Source organism: Euprymna scolopes, chromosome 6, assembly GCF_053919585.1.
Source record: "Euprymna scolopes isolate OS-2025 chromosome 6, ASM5391958v1, whole genome shotgun sequence".
Taxonomy (NCBI): Eukaryota; Metazoa; Mollusca; class Cephalopoda; order Sepiida; family Sepiolidae; genus Euprymna; species Euprymna scolopes.
The window spans coordinates 84,478,613-84,506,210 of record NC_136487.1 but is presented as its reverse complement, the minus strand read 5'-3'; the positions used below and the strand labels follow the sequence as shown (position 1 = coordinate 84,506,210).

The 27,598-nt window shown below is 31.5% G+C and overlaps 1 protein-coding gene across 3 annotated transcripts in view; it reads right to left on the bottom strand.

Moving 5' to 3' along the window:
* LOC145277748 (uncharacterized) overlaps window positions 1-27,598 on the bottom strand; it is an 81,476-nt gene that overhangs the window by 38,366 nt on the left and 15,512 nt on the right. For all 3 annotated transcript variants that reach the window (XR_013868200.1, XM_080129465.1, XM_080129464.1), the window contains exons 2-6: window positions 22,951-23,033; window positions 10,974-11,117; window positions 8,304-8,498; window positions 7,456-7,520; window positions 6,556-6,700 (exon numbers count right to left, since the gene is read on the bottom strand). Coding sequence is in view for 2 of the 3 variants with exons in the window: in XM_080129465.1 (XP_079985591.1) it covers window positions 6,556-6,700; window positions 7,456-7,520; window positions 8,304-8,498; window positions 10,974-11,117; window positions 22,951-23,033 (632 nt within the window). In the remaining variant the exon portion in view is untranslated. The remainder of the gene's footprint in view (window positions 1-6,555; window positions 6,701-7,455; window positions 7,521-8,303; window positions 8,499-10,973; window positions 11,118-22,950; window positions 23,034-27,598) is intronic.

Genomic DNA, 27,598 nt, shown 5'->3' with positions numbered 1-27,598 from the left:
AACAGTATTTTATTGGCTTGCTTTTAGTGAACAAGGAGGGAACTTCATTGCTTTGTTAAAAAAAAAAAAAAAAGTATGTTCTTGTCCAGAATTTACCCATATTAAACAAGATAAAGAAGAAATCTGTATGATGTACATACCTGTAACAAAATGAAAATATCAAAAACCACATCAATTTAATTGAGTAACTTTATTTTTTATAAAGAAAATTATTTTCAAAATGGTGGATGAGACCAGTCACTCCTCAGACACTTATAAACTTTCATTTTCTTATTTAAAAATAAAACTATTTGATCAATTTACGTGATTTTAGAATGTGATATTTTTGTTTTGCCACAGATTTCGTATTATTTGAATTCATCGGACTACTGTTCTCATCTTGAGCGTGATTTTCACATTTCATTTTCAATGTTTCCAATAGAGGAGGCAGCCTTGATTAAACCCAAAGCACAAGGAGATGAACTAAGGTGGAAAGTGCGACAAGCACTTGAGAATTCAAAGCCTCCATAACCGAACTTCTCACAGGAAAAAGTATTGGCTATCAAGTCCCTGTGCAATGACAGTGATATCATAATACTACCAGATGACAAAGGCAAATGTTACAGTGGTCATGGATAGAGCAGAATATTCCAAGAAATTGGCAAATTTAATAGAATCTGGTGGCTACTGTAAAGTGAAAAAGAATCCAACTTTGAAAACAGAAAGGAAGCTGACAGATCCTCAGTAAGAACAAAGACCTTATACCACATGCAAAACCACACCTATATGGCCTCCCTAAGATTCACAAGGATGGTATTCTATTTAGACCCATTATCAGTGCTCAAGGTTCAGCATGCCGTCCACTGAGCTGATTCCTAGTAGATATAATCACCCCAATCATCAGCAAATCTCCATCATACGTCAAAAACTCAGCTCACTTCATGAAAATGATAAACAATGCTCCCATTCATTCCAACCAGATGGTGAGTCTAGATGTAGTGTCTATTCACGAAAGTATCCACTGATGAGACTGACAGTGGTACGGGATAAGCTGACATCGGATGCCTCACTGAAAGAACGCACTTGCTTCCCAAGTGACAATATAATGGAGATGTTGACCTTTTGTGTAGAAACTATATACTTCGTGATGGGATCAGATATATATTGACAGGAAGAGGGTCTGGTGATGGGATCACCATTGTCCCTATATATGGAATACATTGAGGAAATGGCATTAGGATCAACAGCACTAAAGCCAATAATGTGGTTGTGATATGTAGATGACACATTCATACTCTGGCCCCATCACGAAGATGTTCAAACATTACTAGATCATGTGAACTCGATCAGTTCAACTATACAGTTCATGATGGAAAAACATAATAAATTATTGTTCCTATATGTGCTGATAACCCGCACTGGTTAGGGGTTTATGTCATTTGTATACAGAAAGCCAACTTTCATTGGACAGTACCTAAACTTCAACTCCTACTAATAACCCTGTTTAAATATAACTTTTTTTTAAATCGGGGGAAAAAACCAGCGAACATAATGCAAAATAAAGTATAAGCGAACGATGTTATGACTTCTTTAAAAAATTGGAAAAACAAAAACAAAAAAAAATATCGAATGTGATGGAAAAATATAAAATCGAATGAAAAAGGACAAATAACAGTTTCTGTATTAAAACTTAAATCGGAAATAAAAAAAAATATATACATATCTGATATCCTGGCTCAAATGTGAAATCTTAAGATAATGACTCTGCTACTATAATAACTGGTCTATGACCGCATGAGCGAAATTAGTTTTATTTTTAATATTTAAACTAATTCAAAAAAGAACCTTTTTTGCGCATGCGTGTTTATCGGTCTAGACAAGGTATCATGCAGGAACGATTTTTGCTACTCCTCCCTGTAGAAAAGTGCCAAGTTGAGGGTAAAAGAATTAATGTTTTTAGCCAATTTTTTTATATTTGTTGTCCGAAGGGTCGAATTCCAAAATGATACTGATCTCATGAAAATCTGTCGCCTCTGTCGAAAGTTTTTGCAAGACATACATACATTTAAACAAACAGGTGAAATATAGATTAGAGAAGGTATCAACCTTGTTCTGGGAGGAGACCTAGAAACAAAGTAATTATTAATGACTATATATATATATATATATATATATATATATATAGATAGTGGCCTGAATAATCTTGCACCCCCCCCCATTTCTTTTTCAGCAGTTTATTATCTAATGGAAAAATGAAATAGTTAATACTTAAAAGGTGTGCTCAGTTTCTAATGTAACTTTTTAGTAAAGTGATCATCCATTTTAGAAAAACTATGTTTTTGGCCAAATTTTGCAAATTTAGCCTTTTTTTTAAACTTTGCTTTTTAAAATAATCTTAAAAAAATTAAAATTAAAAGGGAGGCTAAACTGCATAAAATACACTAAATTTGCAAAATTATGCCTGAAAATGTTGATTTGTTCTGAAATGGATGACCAATTTACTGGAACATTGCCTTAGAAACTGAGTACTCCTACAAATATTTAAATATTGACTGTTTTAATTTTTTTTTTTTTTTTTTTGATAATCTGGTAGACTAGTGTCCATTCAATAATAATCCATTGAAAAAATTGAGATAAAGACGAAAATAAGAAAAATAGAGAGGAGGGCAATATTCTTCATTTTCACCATATAATTTATTTGAATGATTCAGTAATAAAAAATGCATGATAATCATTCACCATTAAAGGGAAGAGTTATGACAAAAAGATAAAATTTGATGACGATTTTGATAAGAATCAATCAGTAAAACAGCTAGAATTCCCATAATTAGCAAAAATGTTTTCACTTGTCTCAAAATAAAGGAAATATAATGACTATGTAAATGCCAAACCTTGTTTCAGTTTAAGCATATCATTTTTACATAAGCTCAAATTTGAAAATAACAGGTTATTCCTTAAATTATAAGAGGAAAAAAATAACCATTTAAACCAGGTTAAAACATTTGAAGAAATTTGTTGATTGAGTAACCATCAAAAACTGATCGCCGAATGTGATGACACACACACATCTTTTTGTCATATATATTAGACATTATATGATAATATTCCAAAAGAAAATTCTTCAAACTAAATGATCACATTTAATTTTCAGTTAATGTCCCATCAGAGTCAGAAAAGTTAAACTCTCAGAATTAAATCAAGGTTTAGAAGATTTCCTCATTTGGGACACAAACATTTTCACCGCTTTTTTTGAAGGTCTTTTCAAATTTCCGAATACATACATAAAAAGACCCGTTAACAGTAAAAAAATATTTAATGCATAAAAATATGTGAATACTAGCTGTACCTACTTGATGTTGCCTGAGATGAAATGAATTTTTTTTTTTTATTTGTTTGCACATTTTTAAATTTACATCGAAAAAAAACAAATTTTTTTAATTGTAAGGTAGACAACGGTTATATTTTTTAGCTAAAAATAGGAGTTATCTACCCTTGCTGATTTTTTTTTTTTTTTTTTTTAAATATTAACAGTCGTCTGGGCTAAACAAATTAATTTCCCCTAAAATAGAAAATTCTTTAAAATAAATCATTATTTGTAAATTTAATCATCAGAGTCAGAAAAGTTAAACTCCAAATTTAATAAAGCTTTATAAGATTTCCTCGTTTGATACATAATCGCTTTTCATATCACTTGAATTAATTGTATTTTTTTACTTATAAAACATAAGTAGATAGCTAAACAAAAATAACCAGAGATGTTGAATATTTCAAATTTACATAAAGAAAATCTATTTTGTTCATAACAAATAGAGTAAATTTGAAAAGGATTGCCTTTGGTTTACTTTATAATTATATTCTTACTTTGCCTCTATTCATTCGTTATTCAAAAATTGAACATTAAATTTGACTAATGTATTCTAATGAAATTGAATAAAACCTATAGATTTGTCCATCTCATCTCTTTATTGGACAATTTGGTAAACTATATATATATATATATAACATACATACGGAAATCGGTCTAGACAAGGCATCAAGCAACTTCATGTAAGGAGCTTAAAAAAAATCACAAGGTCAAAAGAGATTTCCTTATTTGGGACATGACAATCATTTTCAGTTTTTTTTATTTGGACTCCTTTGTAAAATATTACTTATATACATTATTAAACAAACAAAAAAAAAAAAAATAGCAGTAGATCAGTCAGCAAAAGTCTTTCAAGCATAAAATATGTAAATATATATATATAAATCTGCATACTGATTATTGCCTGAGATTGAACCATGAAAATAGATGTAAAACAACACATTAAAATATATTGTTTTGATAATTACTCAAAATATTAACATTAAGTTAAATAAGAACAAAATATTTTGATAAAATAATGGAAAGGAAATAGACATTTGTAGGGAAATAATTCTCTTTAGTTTTTCACAGGCAACATTAAAAAACATGTGAAAAACAAAACATTTTCTTTAACACCTCTGTATGAATTACAAAAAGTTCAAATTCTTTTAAATATGTCAAAATTGCCAATACTCATATTATATCATAATATTCATCCAAACAAGTAATTTATAATCACAAAATCAATTTTTTATGGAAATTGCTCCAGACAAAGCATGAAATCATTTTATATAAGGAACTAAAATAAATAAATATCACTTTATGATCAAAAACTAGCCAATAATAAGTGTTAAGATGGATAAATTCGGATCCAGAAAACAGCAATTCTTTCTCCTTTGTCAGAGACATCACTTATGGAATGTGAGAACTAAAGGACAAGATAAAGGAAGCAAGAGTTGTGAGACTGCCGAAAGTAAAGCCCAGATCCACTTTCAAGATAAATATTTAAAAAGGAAAGATTTTTTTTCATTTCCATATTTTTCTGTTTAAAACAAGTGATACAATTTAATCATTCTGCATTAGAAAATGAAAAAAAAAAACATGAAAAAAAATATATATATAAAAAGACATGAAAAAAAAACCAAACAAACAAAAAAAAACATTCCAAATAATAATAATGTCTCAATCACCATAAATCAAATTTTATATAATTTCCTTATTTGAGACAAAAGTATTAATTTAAACTAAAAACAATAAAACAAAAACTAACCCTTTGTATTAGGAAGAATGTATTAAAAAATTATCTAAAGATTTTAAACAGGTAAAAGTTTAGAATCTACAATTTCATTAGAATTTTTTAAAAATTGCAGTAAATGAATTTTGTAATTTTCTCTTCTTACTGAAAAGTAATTCCATAAACTACATAGGAATCCAAGTATTCAGAAAAATCATGCCCATCCTCTGAATTACACATTTTTAATCAATATTTTATTTAACTGAAATAATTACTTTTAGTGTTATATATTAGTAAATTTATATAATGAAAGATTGATGTGATCAACAATTGCTTTCAGTGTCAGACAAATGTCTAAGGCACTTGATGTCAGTATTGTGATGGTGGCCAACCATTTGAGGCAAATTGGCAAATGTACTTCAGATGAACTCAATATTTCTGAAATCAATCATATTCTGAGCAACTTAAAACTGGTTGTGTTCAGTTTATATAACATTCCACTGATTTTTATTCTTTTGTATTTTAAAAAATGAATTTTCTCCATTTTGATATGAATTTTAAACAAGTTTGAAACTGAATCCTTGAACATTGAAATCTAATTGTTAACTGCATGTGAAAAAAAAAAAAAAAAAAAGAAGTCCAATGTGAACAAGTTCTAATTGAACCGTCTCCCTAAGTAATCCAAGTTACAAAATTCCCACTGTTTACTATGCTAAAATCACAATGACTAATGTATACCTATTAAACCTTATCCTCGAGTGGCCTCTGGGCCTTGATAAGCGGTGACACCCATGTAATCACCTCATAAACATATTTGTATATAAGTCATAAACTGGATGTAGTGTAGATGGGGGGGGGGAATCTTAAAAGGTCAAACAAGTGACCATTCAGGAAAATGGTTCTGCTATAGGAATGGAGATGGTGACAAATTTAGCAGATGGTACATCAGCAAAGCGATTTAGAGCATAGAATTTGCATTTCAATGGCAACATTGAAGCTGAGCAAACGCATATTAAACTATTAAGAAATAATTATGCTATAGGCTTAAATAAGTGTCTTCCTTGATTTTTCTTTTTCAATTTGCTTATCATTTTGTTTTCCACCCACTATTTCAGACACACGAACTGAGAGATCTTTTTAAGATTATAACTGCCCCTTTAAGCATAATTGTTTGTATCTCTTTTACACTTGGTTCACTGGATTTATTTGCCAGGTAATTTTTTAAAATTCTTTTTCAGGAGTTCAGTTCCTCCTATAATTTCTGGAATGGAGATTTTTCTAATTCTTTTCATGTGGTACATAAGAAAATAACAAGATATGATTTAATTAAGGAGTTGAACTGTTAATTACAAAGCAAGTAAATATTATAAATAACTGATTATCTAGCGATTGTAGAGTCCCCCTGGATTGACCTTTCTAACTATAGGTTATACTTATGTTCAATACCCCAAAAGAGTTGATATGTCAAAGCATAAAAGAAAAAAAAAAAAATACTTACCTCTAAATTGCTTGATTTAACTCGAGTAGGATCACGTTCGATAAAACCACAGGATCCAGAATGAGAAATTTTTCTATCTGTTAAACAGTCGTTGCCTCCACCAGCTTCAAATAACATTGACATAAGTTTCTTCATAACATTATCGCTGAAAAACAAGATGAAGGAAATATCATTAACATCTTTTTTGTTTATTTCAGAGAAAGCTTAGATATAATTACATAAAAGGTGAAATATGTCCAGATAGGACACTTCTAACAATACTAAAGTGAACCCAAAAAACAATGTTTTTTTTTTCTTTTTATGAACAAATCAAACACCCATTGAAAATATATATTTTTAAAAATTTCTTAGGTAAGTTTTTTAAAATTTATTTATGAACAGGATTGAAGAGAAAATGACAATATGCTGCCATGTATAGGAATTGAACTTACAGATAAGACTTATGTTTTTAAAACAACTCTTCCTACCTTTTGTGCCAATTGAAACTTTCCATTTTATAACAAGACATAAAAAATTCAAAAGTTACATGTGGTTATTCTATATATATATTATGACAGATATACAAAAAAAAATTATATCTGACTAGAAAAACTATATAGTATTCCTAATTTTTTTTTTCTCTCATCTGTAATCTCAGGACATTTTGAGGTTCCAGTTAGATTTCTAAAGCAATGAATTTGTTCTGACTATAGAGCTATGTAAAAAAATGCCTGTGATTTTGTCCATACGCCCCGACCCCCACTAAATGACAACATGTAATGTTTTAATGCAAATTTTTCAGGCAGCCTCTGTCCTTCGAAAATGGGTGTTTGCAGAGACTCTGGTGGCATTCAAAAGTTGGTTTTACAGAAAAGGTTAAAGTAAACATATGAAGACAAAAAAAAAAAAAATAATACTTACTTTTTAACATTAGGAAGAATATTCAAAAAGGGTGATAATAAAACGACTGCCATGTCTGGACTGAGCTAAAAATAAAAAAAAATAAAAATTTTCTTTATGAATCGGCATAATTTAGAATCTTAAGAATGGGATTAGTCAATGGTTTATAAAAGCTAAAATCAAGATATATTTCCTAACCAAAGACGCAGCATATTATTTAAGCTTTAATTTTGTATAAATAAAATAAAAAAAATAAAATTTACATTTAAGTTAGTCTTAGGATGAGTTATGTTCACAGGTGAATTTTTCAATTTTTTTTTTAGGATACAGGACCACTAAACAATTCCAATCAGTTTCAATTAAAGTCAAAATTAACACTGCATGCAGACATGGGTGAAGGAGACAGGAAGTCATTCTTTGATGAAACAAGTAATCTAACTCTTCCCCTTCATGAATATTTTGTTTACCATGTTTTACATGGTGGCATATGATTGCTTTTAGAAATTGACTTCCAAACTAATCAATCTCTGGCCAGGTCTTTATCATTCTTTCTCTCAAGTCAATCCTTATCAACCCATATTTTTCTTCGCCTTTCCTTGTAGGCTGACCCTGTTACCTCAATTGTTTTACATCTACTAACCCAAAAACTTTCATCCATTCTTTCAATGTGGCCACATAATTGAAGTCTCCTGCACACCGCTCTCTACAATGTCCAGATTAAAATTCCCTCTAACGTCATCAGGCTTGTCTTTCAGGGAGTCAAAAATGCAGGATCTTAAAAATGTTTTAGTCCTATTTAAAAATTAGAAGATCTAAGATAAAAATTTAAAAAAAAAATAAAATAAAAAATCAGATAAAATATTACTTACTTTGTCATCAGCCACCTTTTTCAATTCTGTCAAGAAAATGTCTATCAAATGCAGCTTGAGACCAATCGGTAAATTTGATTGTCTGCAATCCATCACACTTTCTTCCAAGATGGTGCTTAGTCCCTGACAGACGCTTTCTTTCCAATTACAATTTTTCAAAAACAAGAGCGAATGATACAAAAATTCACGAACAAACTGTTAATAAAAATAAAATAATTGATGCTATAAAATCAAATAACTCATGAAATATTCTGTTATGTTCATGCAGATCATTTAATGTCATTTATATAGTCTAAAGAAGACTTGCGTATTTCATAAAAAAATATATACCAAGATAAAAAAAAAATGCAATTTAAATTCGTATGGATACTAACCATGTTCAATATATTGCAGAATTAGCATTTGCATAAGTTGACTTATTGCTGGACAATTCACAATTACAAAAGAGAATTCAACTAGGTAAAAAAAAAAAAAAAAAAAAAAAAAAAACACTAACTTAAAATGTTAAATAGAAAACAGGGATCATCAGCTGTTTCAGAGATTTAAACACAGGACAGCTATTAAATTCATAGCTCTCCAATGGAAAATACCACTTTGTAATAGCAAAATGTAGACATAATCCAGTTTCTATTTATACTAATACATAAATTAAGAAAATATTAATATATCTAAGCAAATAAATGATAAGTAAAATAATACTATGTAAATCTTACTCTGGAGAATTATTCTGTGATATGTTAGTTAGCATATAAAATTATATAGGAATAAAAATACATTAAAAAAAAAAAAATAAGCGGAAGGAAACTTAGTCATACAAATCTAAAATCCTATATATATATCAGTAGGAAGACCCGACGTTGCCCATGATTGAATGAGTATCACTACTATGTACTTTTTCACTATGTTCATAGTATTATATTATTTTCTTTGTTTTTATTGCCTCTCCATTCATTCCCTTTGATGTAGTAGAAAGTTGGATATATATATACACATATATATATATATATATTTAAAGTTTTAAGGAGGTTATGTCTTAATGGGTCACTTAGAGGTGGGGGGGGGGGCAGGTAGATATTAGGCACATAGAAGGTAACAGAGATTTGAGGTCTATTCCCATCATTTTCCCCCAGAAAATTTAAAACATATCAACACCCCTCACAGAGATTCACAAGGGATTTTATATCTCTGAGAAAAAAAAAAAAGAAAAAGATTTACAAAAAAAGTCAGAACCCGATGAAAACTTTTCTAAAAGTTGAAAGCCTGTTTATTCTTTAAGAAAAATAAATCATTTATTTTGGAGAAAACCCCATTGTTATTTGGCTTTCTAATTTCTATAAATATAATTTAAAACATATTTTAAGTTTATATACATATATATATATATATATATATAAAGACTATATTTGAGTTTTAAATGAGTTCATAACCCTCTTAAAGATGCACAAAGATTTCTAAATACTTTTATCATCTTCCCTGGTAAATTTTACACAAGAATACACTTCAATTTTGTGTAGATTCTCTAACTTCTCTTTCACATCGAGTTATATATATATATATGGAGTGAATATAAAGTTGTATACTTTTTAAGTATATATTCCTTATAAAATTGTTAAAATTGTGATGAAATAAACTCAAGATGTATTATGTTATATATATTGTAAATTTGCATTTCAGTTACCACAAAATGTCAGTCCACAAACAATTTTATTTTTATATTCATTTATTTATTTTAATATTTAAGCTAATTTTTATATATACTTTTTCTATAAGATCCAAAAAAAATTAGGGGAAATAAATCTTTGCAGGTTAAAATAGTCGTTATCTCTCCATTATTTGAGTCATTAGTTATCTCCCTTGCATTATTTGAGTAATTATTTAAAATCGTTACTAGATACAAAACCATAGCCCGAACAATCAAACTGTTTACAAAAGAAAGATATGACGTCCAAAGAAATCCATGAGAACATGGTAGAAATATTTTTTGAGGACTCCCTTTTCCCTTCCTACAGTAAGTGCCTTGCGGAAGACAAAAAAATGATCCTCGGCCAGGTTGTCCCAAAATCTCAATAATTGATGAACAAGCCAATACCATCCACTGCATGGTTTTATAAAAACATTGCTGCAAAGAGTTCAGTCCATAGGTATTAGTTTTGCAGCAGTTGAAAATGTTTTAAGATCTTTGAGATGGACAAGCTATATATATATATATATATATATATATATATATATATATATATATATATATATATATATATATATATATATATTTTTTTGTTTACTATTTTGTTCTTTAAAAAAATAAATATTTATTTATGGAACTTACGTTACAATTAATGTTTTTTTTATTTGAATTTTCTTAAAGTTTCATAAAAATTGTCTAATTCATTGTATTTTCTTTGTGACAATAAAAATATTGTTTTATTTTACAATGAATTATCTTTGTAACATCAAATATATAAATCGTCCTTATTCTGCATAAGTATCCATTTTGCTCTTTATAACATTTTATCTGTTAATTGAAGGTTTTCGAACCGCTTTATTTTAATCGCGTTGTTTAATTTATAATCAACATCTTACACTATTTAAAATTAATTATATATAGAGAAAGAAAGTTAAACTGAAAGAAACATTAAACATTTTGAAAAATGAAGATGTCTAAATTCTACAAACCATCATGAATTTGTTCATTCGCCACTGATCTAAGCCAAACCATTCTCGGGCTTCTGTGTCAAAAAAGGTCTTTATAAACATCAGGGCATACGTCTCATTAGTGAAGTCATGCACCAGTTGACAGACATCATCTACGAGTTTTTCCTGGGAAAGAAAACCAATAGAAAACAATATATAAAGCAGTAACAACAAGTTATTCTATACAAAATAAAAATAAAATAAAATAAAAAAAATAAGAGTAACAATAGAAGATATATATATATATATATATATATATATATATATATAGGGGTTGGACAAAATAATGGAAACACCTGACATTTTGACTTGAAATTTTCTAATATGATATAGAACAGTTAAAAAATGAAATATTTTTGTGTGTTTTATGTTTTCTAGTGAAGCTGGTATTTAAAATAGCTGTTTCTTTTTACAGGTATTATCATAATATACAGAAATGGGAGACCTTTCGGATTTTCAAAGAGGACAAATTGTTGGAGCTCGTATGGCAGGCGCTAGTGTAACCGAAACTGCTCAAATGCTTAGTGTTTCAAGAGGTACTGTATCAAAAGTGATGACTGCTTTTAAAAAAGAAGGGAAAACTTACTCGGCTAAGCAAAATTCTGGTAGAAAGAGAAAGCTGTCTGAAAGAGACTGTTGAGCTTTAAACCGAATTGTGAGAGTAGATCGCAAGACTACTGCCCCTAAAATCACTGCTGAACTCAATGAGCACCTGCAGACCCCAGTTTCTACAAAAACAGTTCACAGGGAGCTGCACAAGGCTGGATTCCATGGAAGAGCTGCAATCAGAAAACCTCTTCTGTCAAAAACCAATGGAAAACAGTGGAAAAATGTGATCTTCTCTGATGAATCCTCTTTTACATTATTTCCAACCTCTGGCCATGTGCACGTTTGGAGACAACCCAAAGAAGCTTATGATCCCACCTGCCTTCTCCCAACCGTCAAGCATGGCGGTGGTTCTGTGATGATCTGGGGAGCCATTTCTTGGAAATCTGCAGGGCCAATGATCTCCCTTCATGGAAGAATTAACAGCCGCGACTATTTGAGAATTTTGAGTGACCAAGTCCATCCTATGGTTAGGGAACTGTTTCCTGATGGAGATGCCTTTTTACAAGATGATAATGCCCCAATTCATACAGCTAGAATTGTTAAACAATGGCACGATGAGCACTCTGATGATCTAGAACATCTTATCTGGCCATCACAATCCCCAGACCTCAACATTATCGAGCCTTTATGGTCGATTTTAGAGGTTCAACTAAGAAGTAGATTTCCACCGCCATCGTCTTTAAAAGAACTGGAGGCTGTTCTAACGGAAGAAGAGGCAAAAATTCCTTTGAAAACCATTCAGAATTTGTATGAATCAATACCTAGAAGAATTAATGCTGTACTTGCTTCAAAAGGTGGACCTACACCATATTAAAATAAATTTCTTTGATTTTTCAAGGTGTTTCCATTATTTTGTCCAACCCCTGTATATATATATGATTGCAACGTCTTGTCAGACGAGTGCCACTCCCTGAGACACTAAAAGTCCATGAGCCCGAAAATTATTTTTTTTAGTCTTGCCGGCGAATTCACACACTCAAGCAGACATGACACTGAAAACGGTCATCGGTATACATACATATATATACATACACACACATACCTGCATGCATACACATACGTACACACACACATATACATATACATATACACACATGCATTTACCTACATACACACATATATACGCACACATATGCATATACACACACACACATATATATGCATATATATACACCCACATATATATGCATATATACACACACATAGGAGGGGCGTGCAATAAGTAATGCCCCTGACCCACTTCCAGTTGTCTGATCAAGCTAAAATTTGACATGTGCAATGATTTATATCTCTACGGGGTATGTGGCAAATTACAGCTCTAAACTAATTTTACTTTCTGTTTTACAGGTGTTTGAAATGAGTCAGGTGTGAAACGGAGCCTGTTGAATGCCGAGCAGTGATCTGGTTTTTGTATTTGAAAGGACGCACACAGACTTCTAATGAAATGAAATAAACTTATGTTGATAATGCCCCTATGCCATCATATGACATTGTAAAACGCTGGCATCGTGAATTCAAACATGGCCGGAAGTCTGTGGAAGCAGCTCCCAGACCTAGTCGCCCTCCTTCTGCCATTGATGAGGCATCTGTCCGTCAAGTTGAGGCTGCCATTTGGGAAGATCGGCGCATTACTATTCGCCAAATAGCCCAATATGTCAAGATTAGAACAGGGTCTATGGAAACTATCATTCATGACCATCTGCATATGCATGAGGTGTCTGCCAGATGGATTCCCAGGTTGCTCACACCATTCCAGAAGCGAGAACGCGTCGAGTGGTCGGGGATGAATTTGGAGATGTGCCAAGAAGATGAGTCAAAGTTTTTCAAAAGACTGATTACACAAGATGAAACCTGGGTCCATCACTAGGATCCAGAGATCAAAGCCCAGTCAATGCAGTGGAAGCACTCGGACTCATCACCTCCAAAGAAGGCAAGGGTGCAGCCCTCTGCTGGCAAGGTCATGCACACAGTCTTCTGGGACCAGGACGGAGTAGTGATGACAGATTTCCTGGCAAAGGGTACCACAATTACAGGAGCCTATTACGCTTCACATTTGAGGAAATTAAGGGAAGCTATCAAAATCAAGAGGCGAGGCAAGATCAGCAAAGGTACCCTCCCCCTACAGGACAACGCTCCGGTCCACAACTCGCATGTCGTCAGATCAGAAGCACAGGCGTGTGGTTATGAAATTCTACCCCATCCTCCCTACTCTCCTTACCTTGCACCCTCTGACTTTCACCTCTTCCTAGCCATGAAGTTGTTTTTGAAAGAAAAGCGTTTCCCAGATGATGCAGTCTTGATTTCTGAAGTCACGTCGTGGTTGGAGGATCAACCTGGGGTGTTCTACAATAACGGTCTCCAGAGCTGCATCAAACGATGGAAGAAATGCATAACTCTGGGTGGTTCCTATGTAGAGAAAGAATAATAACTGTGTTAAGTTTCATTTCTCTACTTCTATGGGAAGTGATTCAGGGGCATTATTTATTGCACACCCCTTGTATATATGCAATATATATATAGGTGAAAATAAAAATCCAACTGATCAGTACTAAAGATGCCTGGACTTTTTTTTTTTATAAAAAGTTTGTAAAATATTTGTTTATTTTCCTAATATTATGTTGTATTTGGCTTTCAAGCGCACTTGATGCATTTTTTATTTTATTCAAATTAAAACGTTTCAAGATGAACACTCATCTCATCCTTGACGCTTATGAAGGTTAACTAATTTCCTGATTCCAGTGAAAAACGGAGCGTTAATTACTTATTTTTTATGGTTTCTTATTAGAGGATTGGTTTCGTTTCACTATTTCATTGAATTCTATATAAATAGAATCTTTCTACATTCTGCATAAAATTTAAAATGAAACATTCTCACAAATGGGTGTGTATATATAAGTGACTTTGTCAGTGTGTGTGTGTGTGTGTGTGTGTGTCTACTAAACCCTTCTCTGAATATTTGGTCTTTGAACCAATAGCATGCTTTCGATTTGGTTTTTAGCCAATAAAAATTGCTGCTAAGGGGTCAATATTGAAAACAAAACAGTTGACCGTGGCAGGATAAGCAAAAAAAAATATTACGCCTGCTTCACCTTTGCGCAAGTGCAAAATTAAACATTCATAGCTAATTTTTAACTTTGTGTATCCATCTGTCAGTAGCTCAAACTGGAAAGATTAATAATGACTAAGGCTAGTGCGCTAAATGTTCTGGTTTTGATTCTAGTGGATGGTATCAGAGTAATTTTTTTTTGTAACTTTTCAAATCATTACTATATATTGGATAATAATAAATACGAAATCTGCATGAATTAAAATATAATATTTATGCATAATTTATGACCGAGTAATGCTGGGCAACCTGCTAGTGTGTGTGTGTGTGTGTGTATATATATATATATAGCAGGCCGCTTGGCATTGCCCGGTCGTAAAATATGCTATTTTGATTAATGCAAATTTCGTATTCATTATTATAATTTGATCCAATATATAGTAATGATTTAAAAAGTTTTTTTTTTAAGTGACTTTTGCACCACCACCGAGAATTGAAACCAAAACATCTTACAATTTACTTTTTCCATTTGACGCTAATACCTGAGCTATGAAGAGATGTTTGTTGCAAGGCTAAAAATTAAAAGATGAACCAATAGCTATTACGTTACGCATGCATATTCATAATGCTGTCATTCAACCGACCTGGCAAATTCCATTTTTAAAAAAAATTTTTTTCACTTTTGCACCGACCCCCCCCCCCCGGCTAAAACCCAAATATAAAGTTTTGCATGGGTTCAAATACCCTATATATATGCCTGTAGATCAAAAACTGACAGGAGTTTGGAACGCAAATTGTTTAAACAAATGTATATACGCATACATAAATTATATATATATATATACACACACACACACATATATAAAGAGGTTTGTACTTCTATAAGCTTTTTACAAATATTACACACGTATAAATCATGTAGAATATCTGCATGAATATAATTATACATAATAGTTAACTAAAAGATGAGCATCCCATAAGAAAACCGAAAAACTAATAAGGAATAATAATAATAATTAAAATGAATGTATAAAAGAATATGCAAATTAGCTAGATCTTTTGCAGATGAATGCAAGTCCAAGACCTATATATAAAAAACTTGCATTTTTTTTCAATAAATAGAAAAAAAAGAGTTTTTAATATGAATATCAATACACAAATAAACACAAATTTATGGAAGTAAATATATATAAGAAAATATATTTCTGTAGAAATATATTTTCTTATATATATCAATCCTTATTTAAGAAGATCAATGTAATTATATTCTCTCTCTATATATATATATATGTCACACAGCAAGTAATAAACAAAATTTAAAAGACAAAAACATTGCCAGATGAATACATTTATAAGTATTAGTATTACAAGTTGATTTTTTCTTTTTAGATAATTGCTATTTTATCAACTTGCATGAACAGATGCTTAAAAGTTATTCTCATGAAACTTGGCACTTATGTAAAATTGTGTACGCTTTGTGATTATGCAGTCAAATTTGATGTATCTCTTTACCATAAGCCATGAATTATAAATTCAGATGTACAAATTTCAATTTTTTTTTAAACTGGCGCATGGTATCATACAGTGGGTGTCTATTCATGAACAAAACTAAGTATTATAGTGGTATTTAAATATAGCTTGATTGAGAGCAGGCATTTTCCTGCCTCCTCAACAAAGGAGAGTTTAATCTGAGTGTAGTCATTGAATGTCTAAAGAGTATTCATGGCCGGTATTTACTCCTCCCCTCAAAGAAAAAAAAAATTTGAGTAGATATGAATTAATCTCAGAAATCAAAGAAAATTTTTCATATAGATTTTGGATTTCTTTAAAAGATGGAAATTCCCATAGTCGACCAGAACTTTTGCATTTTGGGACCAGTCCAATTTTCAATTTTGTAAATCCTCTCTATCTGGCCAAAAATATACCCCTATTTTTGGGGATGCAACCATAAATCGTACTGTACAGGAATCCTTGATGTAGCTTTCACACTACCAGGATACCAGGAATCCTGATAAGCAACAACTATATATTCACCAGTTGATGGTAATTTTTGTCATTTCTATTCTGTTGTTTTACTGAAAATTCAACTATGTAAACAAAGAAATAAAACGGTAATTTTTTACCTTGTTTCCACCTTAACATTTAAAATGATTACTTTTTTAGGTTATGCTAAAAACAAATATCACATTTAAATTTTCTGCAAATAAGTAGTTCTCTGGATATTAAGCAATGTCATTTCTTATGTTATCGCTGGTGGCCATCTTGGTATGCATGAGCGCGCAAATGTAACCCTGAGAAACTATGCGCAAACACATGTACCAAGATGGCCACCAGCAATAACATAAAAAATGACATTGCTTGATATCCGGAAAATTACTTATTTGCAGAAAATTTAAATGCGATAATCGTTTTCAGCATACCTTAAAACATTAAAAGATAGCCATTTTAAAGAAAATTGTTCAGGTGGAAACAAGGTAAAAATTTACAAAATGCATCACAATGAAATTTTTTATCGAAGCACCTAATTATTATTATTATTTAGATATCTTCAGTTAAAAAAAAAAAAAAAAAAAAAAAAAAAACGGGTTTGTTTTACAGATTTGAAAAAATGGTCTTGACAATGAGTTAAAAATAAATTCAAGTTTCACGATATATTTTATTTAATTGTTAGGTGAAAGTAAAAAAATAGTTAACAAAACACCCCTCCTTCCCCATGTTAAGAATGGGTTTCTAAATAATAACGTTATTATTTCAGCATGGTAGCATGAGTGCAGAAGTACCTTTTATTTGTTATATATTTGTTTTTGTTTTTTTGTTTGTTTGTTTGGGGTTTTTTTTTTACCACTAGTAAACAAATGCATGTACTTAGTACATTTTGTTGCTCTTTTAATGCTTTTAGTACATGTGTACTACAAGCGTTAAAAACAACAAAATAGTATTGTTTGGAAATCAAATTTAAAAAAAACTTCATAATTTTTTTTTAAATTGACAAACCCAGAATAAAAAAAATGAAACTTTTTTCTGCTTTCAAAACGAAAGCAGAAAAAAAGTTTTCTATTTTTAAGAGAATACAAACTCGTTAATATGCTGACAGCAATGGTTAACGCATAGCTTGCCATCACTGTCATCGTTTCCCTTTAAGCAACTTGAATTTCTATAAAAGATAACATTTTAAAGAAATTTCCGTACAATTAATAATTATTAAATATTTACATATTATACATGAAAATAATTCTGAAACTATTATCTATATGAAAATGGATGATATATACAGATTTATCTTATCAATTTTGAAATATTCTTTGTCAACTTTGCTCGATCATAACTTTGCTTCCTGTAGTCGTACATCAGTAGAGATGGACTTCTTCGTTTATATAGTCTGTAAAATTTCAGCGATATCCAATCAAATTTAACCCCGCGTATATGTATCCAAATGTAACGTATGAATGTAAACATTGAAAAAAAAAAAAAAAAAAAAACGTTTCCCTTTTTGCTATCGTAATTTTTTACCGTTTTTTTCATTTTTAACTTTGAGCATAAAAATATTGAACATATAAAAGAAAAATAAATTATCATTGGAATGCTTATTCTATTCTCTTTCCAGCAATGTAATTCTTTTAAAAATTGACCCCCAATTAAAAAAGATATGACTTGTTGAAGCACATTAGGTATGTAATATTTCCGATGTCCACAAAAATACAGCATACGCTTGTAATGCTATTAGAGTTGTATGTGTGAAGCCAAAATATCACAATATTTCAGAAGTCTCCTCCTTATCAAGTGCTTTTATTTCCTTCATCTCAACATACTCAGCTTTGTGTAAACAATGGCAGTTATGTTAACATCAGGACCACAGTAAATGTTACAGCAAAACAAAATTTAATGTGAAATGAAATATATGTGCTACATGAAATATATGTGCTACATCAAATATATGTGCTACTTCATGTCATTTCAATTAATTGTGCTGATTCCACTTTAAAATTGTGTTTAGACAAATTAGGTCCTTTACTTTTTTTAATTCCTTATATTTTTTATTAAATTAATTTATTATAAAAAAATAAATAAATAAATAAAAAGGTATAAAAATATTTTGTTTAATAAAAAATACTGTTTAAAAGATGAGAATTAAAGCGAGTGATATTGTTAATAATACAGTTGGTGGAATGCAACACAATGTGGTTTGAGTGAAAGATGAATCTTATGATAGGCTTATTACAGTAATTAGTAAAGTTGATGAAAAAGAAGTACTTGTTACAGGAAATTCAAATCATCATATTGCTATTGAGAGTGCTCATGGAAGAAATTGATACGGTGAAAGGAATATGGAAAGAGAAAGGAGTTTAGAATTTTGTTTTGGCATGGATACGTTTGTCGCAAAGACTGCTTTTAATAAAAAGCAAAGTCATCTCATTACATATGAATTGAATCAGGAAGAGCAAGTCTCAGGTAGTCATGGTCATCGCTGCTGCATTCAACCATGATTGGTTGGGCATGCTCTTTCCAACAATTTCACCACATCCCGAGCACTGGCTGACCAGGTATGGCGATTAAAAATAAAAGGTATGGGCTCAGAATCAGTTTAGCGTCCGGCATCACTGTCCTGATTCAGATTTTGAGTTGATCACCTCAAAGTTCCAGCCTAGTAGTGAAACTGGATCAATGATTTCATGGATGAAGTCACCTGAGTATCATTGAAGGGCGTGGCTGAACCAGCGGAGGCGTTTCATAAGGAGAGATTTTTTTAAGGGAGTGGATCCTGCAGCAAGTGTGAATTGTACTGCTGGGGACAAACTGATGCCAGTGGACACAGAGGATGTGACAAAGGTAGTGATAGTTGAATACCTCCAGTTTGCATAGATTACTTGCCCACATAGGCCAAGTCTCGCAGCCATAAAGGCAAATGGTGCAGACAAGGGCCTGGTAGAAAAAGAAATAAGGCTGAACATCAAAGGCAGTCTCAAGTAGATTATCCGTTGGTAAAGAAAAAGGACAGAAAGCTCTTGTGTGATGGGAAAGTAATTGATCTGGTGAAGAAATTGTGACACAGCTTAAACATATTTGGAATTTTTGCGAAAGCTCATAAGGTAAAGAAAGTTTGTCTCAGGAAAAGGGTGTGGAGGTTGAATGAAGAACATATCAAATGCATGTTTGAAGACTAAGTGAATGAGTATTTGATTGCCAAATTCATTCCAGGTCTTGTAGAAAAGGAAAAAAAGTTAAAAGGATACACTGTTGAAAGTAACCAGACTTGTGGGTGACATGGTGGTGAAATGAGGAAGTTGAGAAATGCATTAAAAAAAAAAAAAAAAAAAAAAAAAAATGTGGAAATGAATTGAATTAAAAAAAGGGTTTAGTGAATAAAAATATTTCAGATGGCAAAGATAACAGCAAAAGTAATTTACAAAGCCAAGGTGAAGGCCGAGCAAGTAAGCAAGAATTCCAAAAAGAAATGACAAAAATGAAGTATTCAGAATAGCTAAACAGATGGCAAAGCCAAATATAGATATTGTTGGAAAAAAGTGAATTAGAAATGACACAAGTGAACATGACAAGAAGGATGTTTGGAAGTACTATTACTGTTGAATACAAAGTTTTCATAAAACTGAGAAGTTTGTAAGTTGTTAAAGTAGTATCTGGACTAGTGATAAAAATTGAAAAAGAAATGGTGTGGGAAGCTCTGAGTACTGAAGAGAGTAATAAGTGGATTTTGGGTTTACTTTCAACAGCTTCGTAACTCATATTTTATCATTTAAACTAATATTTAATGATAATAAGGATGTCTATTTACTTCTTTCATGCCTGTATATAGATAAGGTTTCTGTCAGAGAGATAAGCAATTCTACAGACACCAGCAACATCATACTAAACAGCTATTGCATTAAACTTTTCTCTTGTGGTGACCATGTTCTACCAGCATTTTCATACCAGCTGGGAATATGTCTTTGGCCATTATTCTGACAACTTATGAACTGACCTGAACCACCAGTGAAGTATAGTAGAGCTCAGTTCTAGGAAGGATGCTCATCAGTGCTGGGATGATTAATTGGAATTGGGGGGGGGGGGGGGTGATAAAAGGAATTTTTAAGGTGTTAGAATCCATATTGGAATCAGAAAAAATTGCGCCTAATTTCTGATGCCAAAAACGGTTTCTTTAATTATTTCTTTTGTTTAAAACTTATTTTCCCACTGCTGGTACTAATTTTCAAATGATAAATATATTTTTATTTTAAATTAGTGAGGATGCTTAAATATATTTTAATTCATACAGATTTCGAATTTATTATGACAAAACCAATTCTCTCTTGAATATTATATTGTACCTAATATGTAGTACTGATTTCAAAAAAAAAAGAAAAAAAAGAAAAAAAAAAAAAAAAATGAATCCAGTGCCATGCAAGGTTGCAAGTCAAAATATTTAGCGCTCCAGTCATATTCTCTACTGTTTGAACTATCGACAAATAGATAAGATGTAAAATTAAATCACTTCAAGCTATGAATGAATTTGCGCATGCACAAAAGTAACAAATATGTCAACAAGTTAAAACGAACATTTTGCATTTCAAATTGTCAATATTTCTGCACGCGTTATTACTCCATCCAAACAAAGATTTTACTCATTATAAACCATCCTTGGTGTACGATTAGTATTTCCTGTTAATTTCAGTGTTATGTGACCAGTAGTTTAAGAGTTTATTGGTTAAATATTTACACACAGACATCTTTTTTTTATTTATATAGAGTAGCAGTGAAACTAAAATTTATACATCATCTATAAGTATATTTTTTATGTTTGCAAAAATATATACACATATTACATGGAGTTTTACTGTAATCGGAAAATAAAAAATAAAATCAACTCTATAACTAAATATTTAAAGGTTTTAAAAGAATCAGAATCAAGAATTTAAAACATCAATAATTGTATCGGAATCAGGAAAAATATTGGAATCGTCCCATCACTAGTGCTCATCCATTGTTTTATAGGGAAGAGCGGTGTGTTGCCAACTACTTAAAGCATCATTACGAAAGAAAACTGAAGATCTGTTCATAGCTATTTTTGTACCAGCCAGAATTCCCCCTCACTTTTCAGCCTTGTGCCGCATCTCACTGCAATAGAATGCAAGTAAATAAAGACTTATTTCTTAATTTTCTTTTTTTCATAGTAATTTTGTAAAATATTAAGGTTACATTTTAAAAGATATTAAACAACATATTAGGTCAACACTGGTACATTGTGCATTTTTTCTTTTTATCATCCACTTATGCCGTAGTTACTAATCATATCACTATCTTTTAACCCTCTAATGAATTGCATTTGCAAGCAAACAAAATTATCAGTTTTTATACTACATAGATTTTATAAGTATTCTTTTTAGAAATACTTTCTAACTAGTTATAGCAGTATATATATTATTTAATTGGAAATCATTACCGAGTTGAGTATTATTCATTAATTTATTTTATTGCAGACTATTATCCTCATCTTTCTCAGTTGTTGTTTCATGACCTTTTGGCCAACTATTCCTCTGGTCTTCGTCCGGTGGTAACCGCAACGAGATAGGAACTCCAAATCTCCTAACTGCATTCTCGGCAATTACTGTCGTCCATAGTTGTTGCTGTCTCACCACGTTTTGCCCAAGTAAGCCTCTAGCCAGCTTTGGGTAGAATTGAAACCGCTATTTTCAGACAATTCTCACCTGGAACCGTAGAGATTCAACATCTCTATCCACGGGCCCTGAAGGGCGATCAAGGTTGCATTTTGAGGATAATAGTCCGCAATAAATAAATTAATAGATAATACTCATCTCAATAATGAAGTAAATAATATATATACCATTCGGTACGGACCCAACCATGGAAGATCAGACAATAAAAATTTTTTTAAATGAATTTATAGACCAAGAAATCCAATCTTGATCACCCTTCGGGGCCCATGGCGCAGTGGATAAAGATGTTGAATCTCTACGGTTCCAGGTGAGAATTGAAGATAGCGGTTTCAATCCTACCCAAAGCCGGCCAAAGGCTTACTTGGCCAAAATGTGGTGAGACAACTATGGATGGCAGTAATTGCTGAGAATGCAGTTAGGAGATTCAGAGTTCCTATCCTGTTGCGGTTACCACCCGATGAAGGCCGGAGGAATAGTTGGCCGAAACGCTGTGAAGCAAGAACTAAAGAAAGATGAGGATAATAATCCGCAATAAATGAATTAATACTTATATCAGTGTCCAATATTTCTTTTTAGTTTCTACATTGTTTGACAAAGATACAGCTGATCAAGAGATCAAAAGGTGACATCTTACCTGAATGAGTGGTTTGTCCTGCATCCAGAGCTGGTAATGCATCCCTTTCCATAACTTGATAAATTCATCCTCTTTTAAGGGTTCTGTTACAAAGTAGATAAACAAAGAACATAATTGAATACATTTTTTATATATAAATTCAATTTAATAATTATTACCCATAGGCACAGATGCCATTAACACCAATAGATCAAGCCAGTCTAAACACTGAGTAAAATCTCTCTAAAAAAGAAAACATTGAAGCATATCTTAGATTGTTCATATAAGGTTCATTTCAACAGATAATACATTGAATATTCATAATATCATTAATAGCAGAGTAGAAATTCAACTAATTTTTTTCTTTTAATCTATATATCTATCAAAGAAAAATTGTCTCTGTGTGTATGTGTGTGTACATTTCCCTACTAAACTACTGTCAATCTTCAGTATACAGACTCGACATTTCACATAAGGGATATTGAGATTTGGGAAAATCTTTTTAATCGGTTTTCGGACAGAAATTTGGCTGTCAAAGGGTTAAAGTTCAATAATTTGACCTTTGAGAACTCTAACAAACTCCTCTGCCAATTTTAAGTCTAAACACTTGAAATTTTTGATGTAGGTTACTTGGACATGGATCAAACTTTTTAATTTGATTTGATTCCGAACAATAAATGTTAACGGGTCAAAATTGAGGTCAAAGTTTTTAAAAAATTGGATCTCTGCAGTCTCTACCAAATCACTCAGCTAATTTTTGCTCTAAACATTTGAAATTTTTACATAAAGTGTATTCAGACATAGGGCAAGCTTTTTAATTGGTTTTTGAATGAAAATTTGGCCACCAAGGGGTCAAAGTTCAAAAGATTTGACCTTTGCGGTCTCTAGCAAACTATTCAACCAATTTTGTGTCTAAACATTTGAAATTTTACAAAAAGGGTATTCAGACATGCAGCAAGCTTTTTTAATCAGTTTTTGGGTGAAAATTTGGCTGCCAAGAGGTCAAAGTTGAAAGAGTTGACCCTTGCAGGCTCTACCAAACTACTCCGTCAATTTTGGGTCTAAACACTTGAAATTTTAGATGTAGGTTATCTGGACAAGAGTCAAACTTTTTATATATATATATATACACACACCTACATATTACATATGCACATAAAGTTATGAACAGTACATAGGGCCCGAGCAAAGCCAGGCTGAACTGCTAGTAGTAAATAAAAACAGATTTTAATCCTGAAAAGAGATGGAAACACTTGATAGTCTGGCAAACATTTCAAGAAATCTGAAAGTCACTAGTATCCTTAGAAGTACAGCATTCCAAAGGATTTACCCCTTGTAGCATCTAATAGAAGTGACCAAAGGAAAAGTATGCTACTTAGTTTTAGAGTAAAATTTATTTTGAACAAATGTAATTGGTTCTCAGGTTGTTGAAGTATGAAAACAAAATAGTGAAAAAATTTTTATGACGAACTCAAGCTTGTGCTTTTGTTTAGGTTAGCCTGGAAAAATGTATTATTTCCATTTTTGTATTTCTTTCTCATGCTGAGGTTAGACATTTTATGAACGACTTCCAACTTCTGTCCGTCGGAATTTCGCTTGTTCTGTCCACTAGGATCAAGTTGTCATCAACTGATTCCCTTCATGTCTTAAACGGCCTATCATATAGATTTGGACCATCAATGTGGGACACATTTTGGAGCATTTCAGATGACCGACAATGGGTGGTGTGGCTGCACCAGTTGAGACATTGCTGGCATTTCGGCTGTATTGCCTAAGATCAAGTTATTGTTGCAACAGTATTTACCCTGGTCGGGTTAAGCTGGCTTCTTCCCTGGCCCACACAACATCTCAAATCATAGTGATTCATGCATGGCAGTACTGAGAAAGGTCACAGGAGATGGCTAACCAATCATGATTCTACCATCAAAAGGCCAATCACCTATGGACCTGAAAGTTCAGCCAAATCCTCTTTGATGGTTGTTGTCCAGATCCTCAGCTGCCCACCAACACATGTCACTCAGACAGAAAGGTAAGGAAGATTACATTGTGAATTAGCACTGTCTAGGCAATAAGCCACATGTTCAAACCTTCAAAGACATCACTGAACAGGACAGATGGCAGGAAATTAAGATTAAGAGGTTGGAAAAAAAAAAAAAAAAAAAAAAAAAAACTGCAGTTGGGACACAGTCAGGTTATCATCAACTGATTCCCTTCATATCTTAAATGGCCTGTCATATGATTTTGGACCACGGCATAGGAGACAAACTTTAGAGATTTTCAGATGACTGACGGCAGGTAATGTTGCCATACCAGGTGAGATGTGCAATGCAATTTCTCATGGAAGCCTTTAATGTGAGAGTGACAATTTTCATCTATTTCAACATTAGTTCCACCCAGACAAATATCATTAGTAAAAAGAAAAGAAAATCAAAATGAATTATACTTACACCAATAACATAGTGAGAAACTAGCAAAAACAAAAATTGGCCAACTTGAATCAAATAGCAATATGTCAGATTGATTGTTGTTTGGGTCTGATTTTGAAAATCAGAGACATTACACACACCATATAATCGACCTCTTCACTAATGAGGATATGTAACATATATATAGGGGTGAGGGGGATTATAGAATCAGTCTCCAAACCAATTAGTTAGTTACATGATGTAACAAAATTATTTGCGACGGTTTTCAATGTGTAACTCGTTCTCAGTCCCCACCCCTTCAAATAAAATCAAACAAAAACAACATCTGATTGAAGACTGGATTGTTTCTATAAAATTACCAATAATCATTAGTATTATTAATCTAAATTATTTTAAAGCTAATTCTATCAGGAAATTAGTCAAGAATAATTTATTTTACTTTATCTATTCATTTGTGACCTATTTGTGTTAAAAAGAAATAAATAATAGAAGTTTTAAGTCTTTAAATTTCGTAAATATCAGAAAGTAATAAATAAAATAATTACTTAATATTTCTACCCGGTCATGGTTGACGGAAGTAGAGCAATCTACAACTATCAGTTTGCAATTCCATATTGGTTACAGAGTTAAAAAAGATGCACAAGAAATGTGAAAAATAAAGATGTTAAATAGTAGTTCAAATAATCAAAAAATATTCCGAAACAATCAACAATAATTTTCATGCCTACCGACAAGCATAAAATGAAAGATTGACATTTGGTTTTAAATGATACTTTTTTGTCCCGAAATAAAATTGTGTTTTACAATCCACAATTCTCATTTACTTTTTGAAACGGATTTTTGGTACTAACGAAGAGGACCTGTTTATAATTACGAGTTAAGGAATAAACCAGAAGTGGCTGAGCCATCGCTGAAAAGTCAATTAGTATTGGCATTAAATCAAACAATGGTTTTTCTTTTTTTTGGGGGGGGGGGGTACCAAAATGGTCATAAACAATGTCTTTTTTTTTAAGTTTACCCTCTTTCATACCAATATAACAAAAATCGTCAAGGGTGTGAGTTCCATATAGAAACGTTGATTTAATTTGAATAAAATAAAATATGCATCAAGTGCATTTGAAAGCCAAATCACAACGTAATATTAGGAAAATAAACAAAATGTAATGAGCCAATTCTTATTTTTATTCAAATTAAATCAATGTTTCTATATGGAACTCGTACCCTTGACATTATTCTTGCATTGCCTACACACTGTTCCAACATTTCAAAATACAACCGCTGAGATATAACGTGCAGCTCTTTACAAACAGACTTTTCTTTCCCCAACTTTACAATATGGCAAGAGAGAAAGAAAGAAAACAACATACTGAGGATAGAGTTTAGCTCCGAAATATAATTATGTTATAAATTTCAAACAAGTAAAATATTTGTTTATTTTCCTATTATGTTGTGATTTGGTTTTCAAGCACACTTGATGTATATCTTGTTTTATAACAAAAATCATTTTTCTTATTTTGAATTATTTAATCAAGTAAAAATTCATTTTTTTTTACTTGATTAATAAATTTTTTAAAAATATACTAGCGAATTTAAAGGTTTTCATGGACCTTTGCATAGAATTTTTACTTGATTAAATAATTTTAAATAAAAATGATACTTGTGCATATATTACTGTGCTGAAATAACATTATTTAGAAACCCATTCTTAACATGGGAAGGGTGGATGTTTTGTAACTATAACAATTTAATAATCAAAAATATTGTAAAAATTGGATTTATCTTGATATTACTATTTAAAAAAAATTCACTGATGCCGACCCATGGCTGTGAATTCAGAGTAGAGCATATGAGAAAGAAAAAACAAAGATAGAAACAGAGACAAAAGGTTGATGGGAACCAAAACAGATTTTTCTTTCTGGCTTAAGATTAGGAAGAATCAACCCTCTGCACTTAGCATTGATAACTTTCTTCTATCAATGAATCAATTTTATTTCTTTTCTTTTGAGAAAGTTTTTTTCAAGTTTATTATCTGGGAAGGAGAGAAATTTTAAATCCTGGTTTTATATTTGACTGCCTTTTTACAATTTTTTGTGGCTTTCAAATTTTAAACTGCTTTGGTTATTTCCGGTGTGTTCTGTGATTCGCAAACATTCTCTCCTAAAAGCACAATTTCTTTTTCTCCAAAAACTTTTATTCGTCACAGCCAAATTCTCAAATTAAATGTTTGGCAATACAAAAGCACA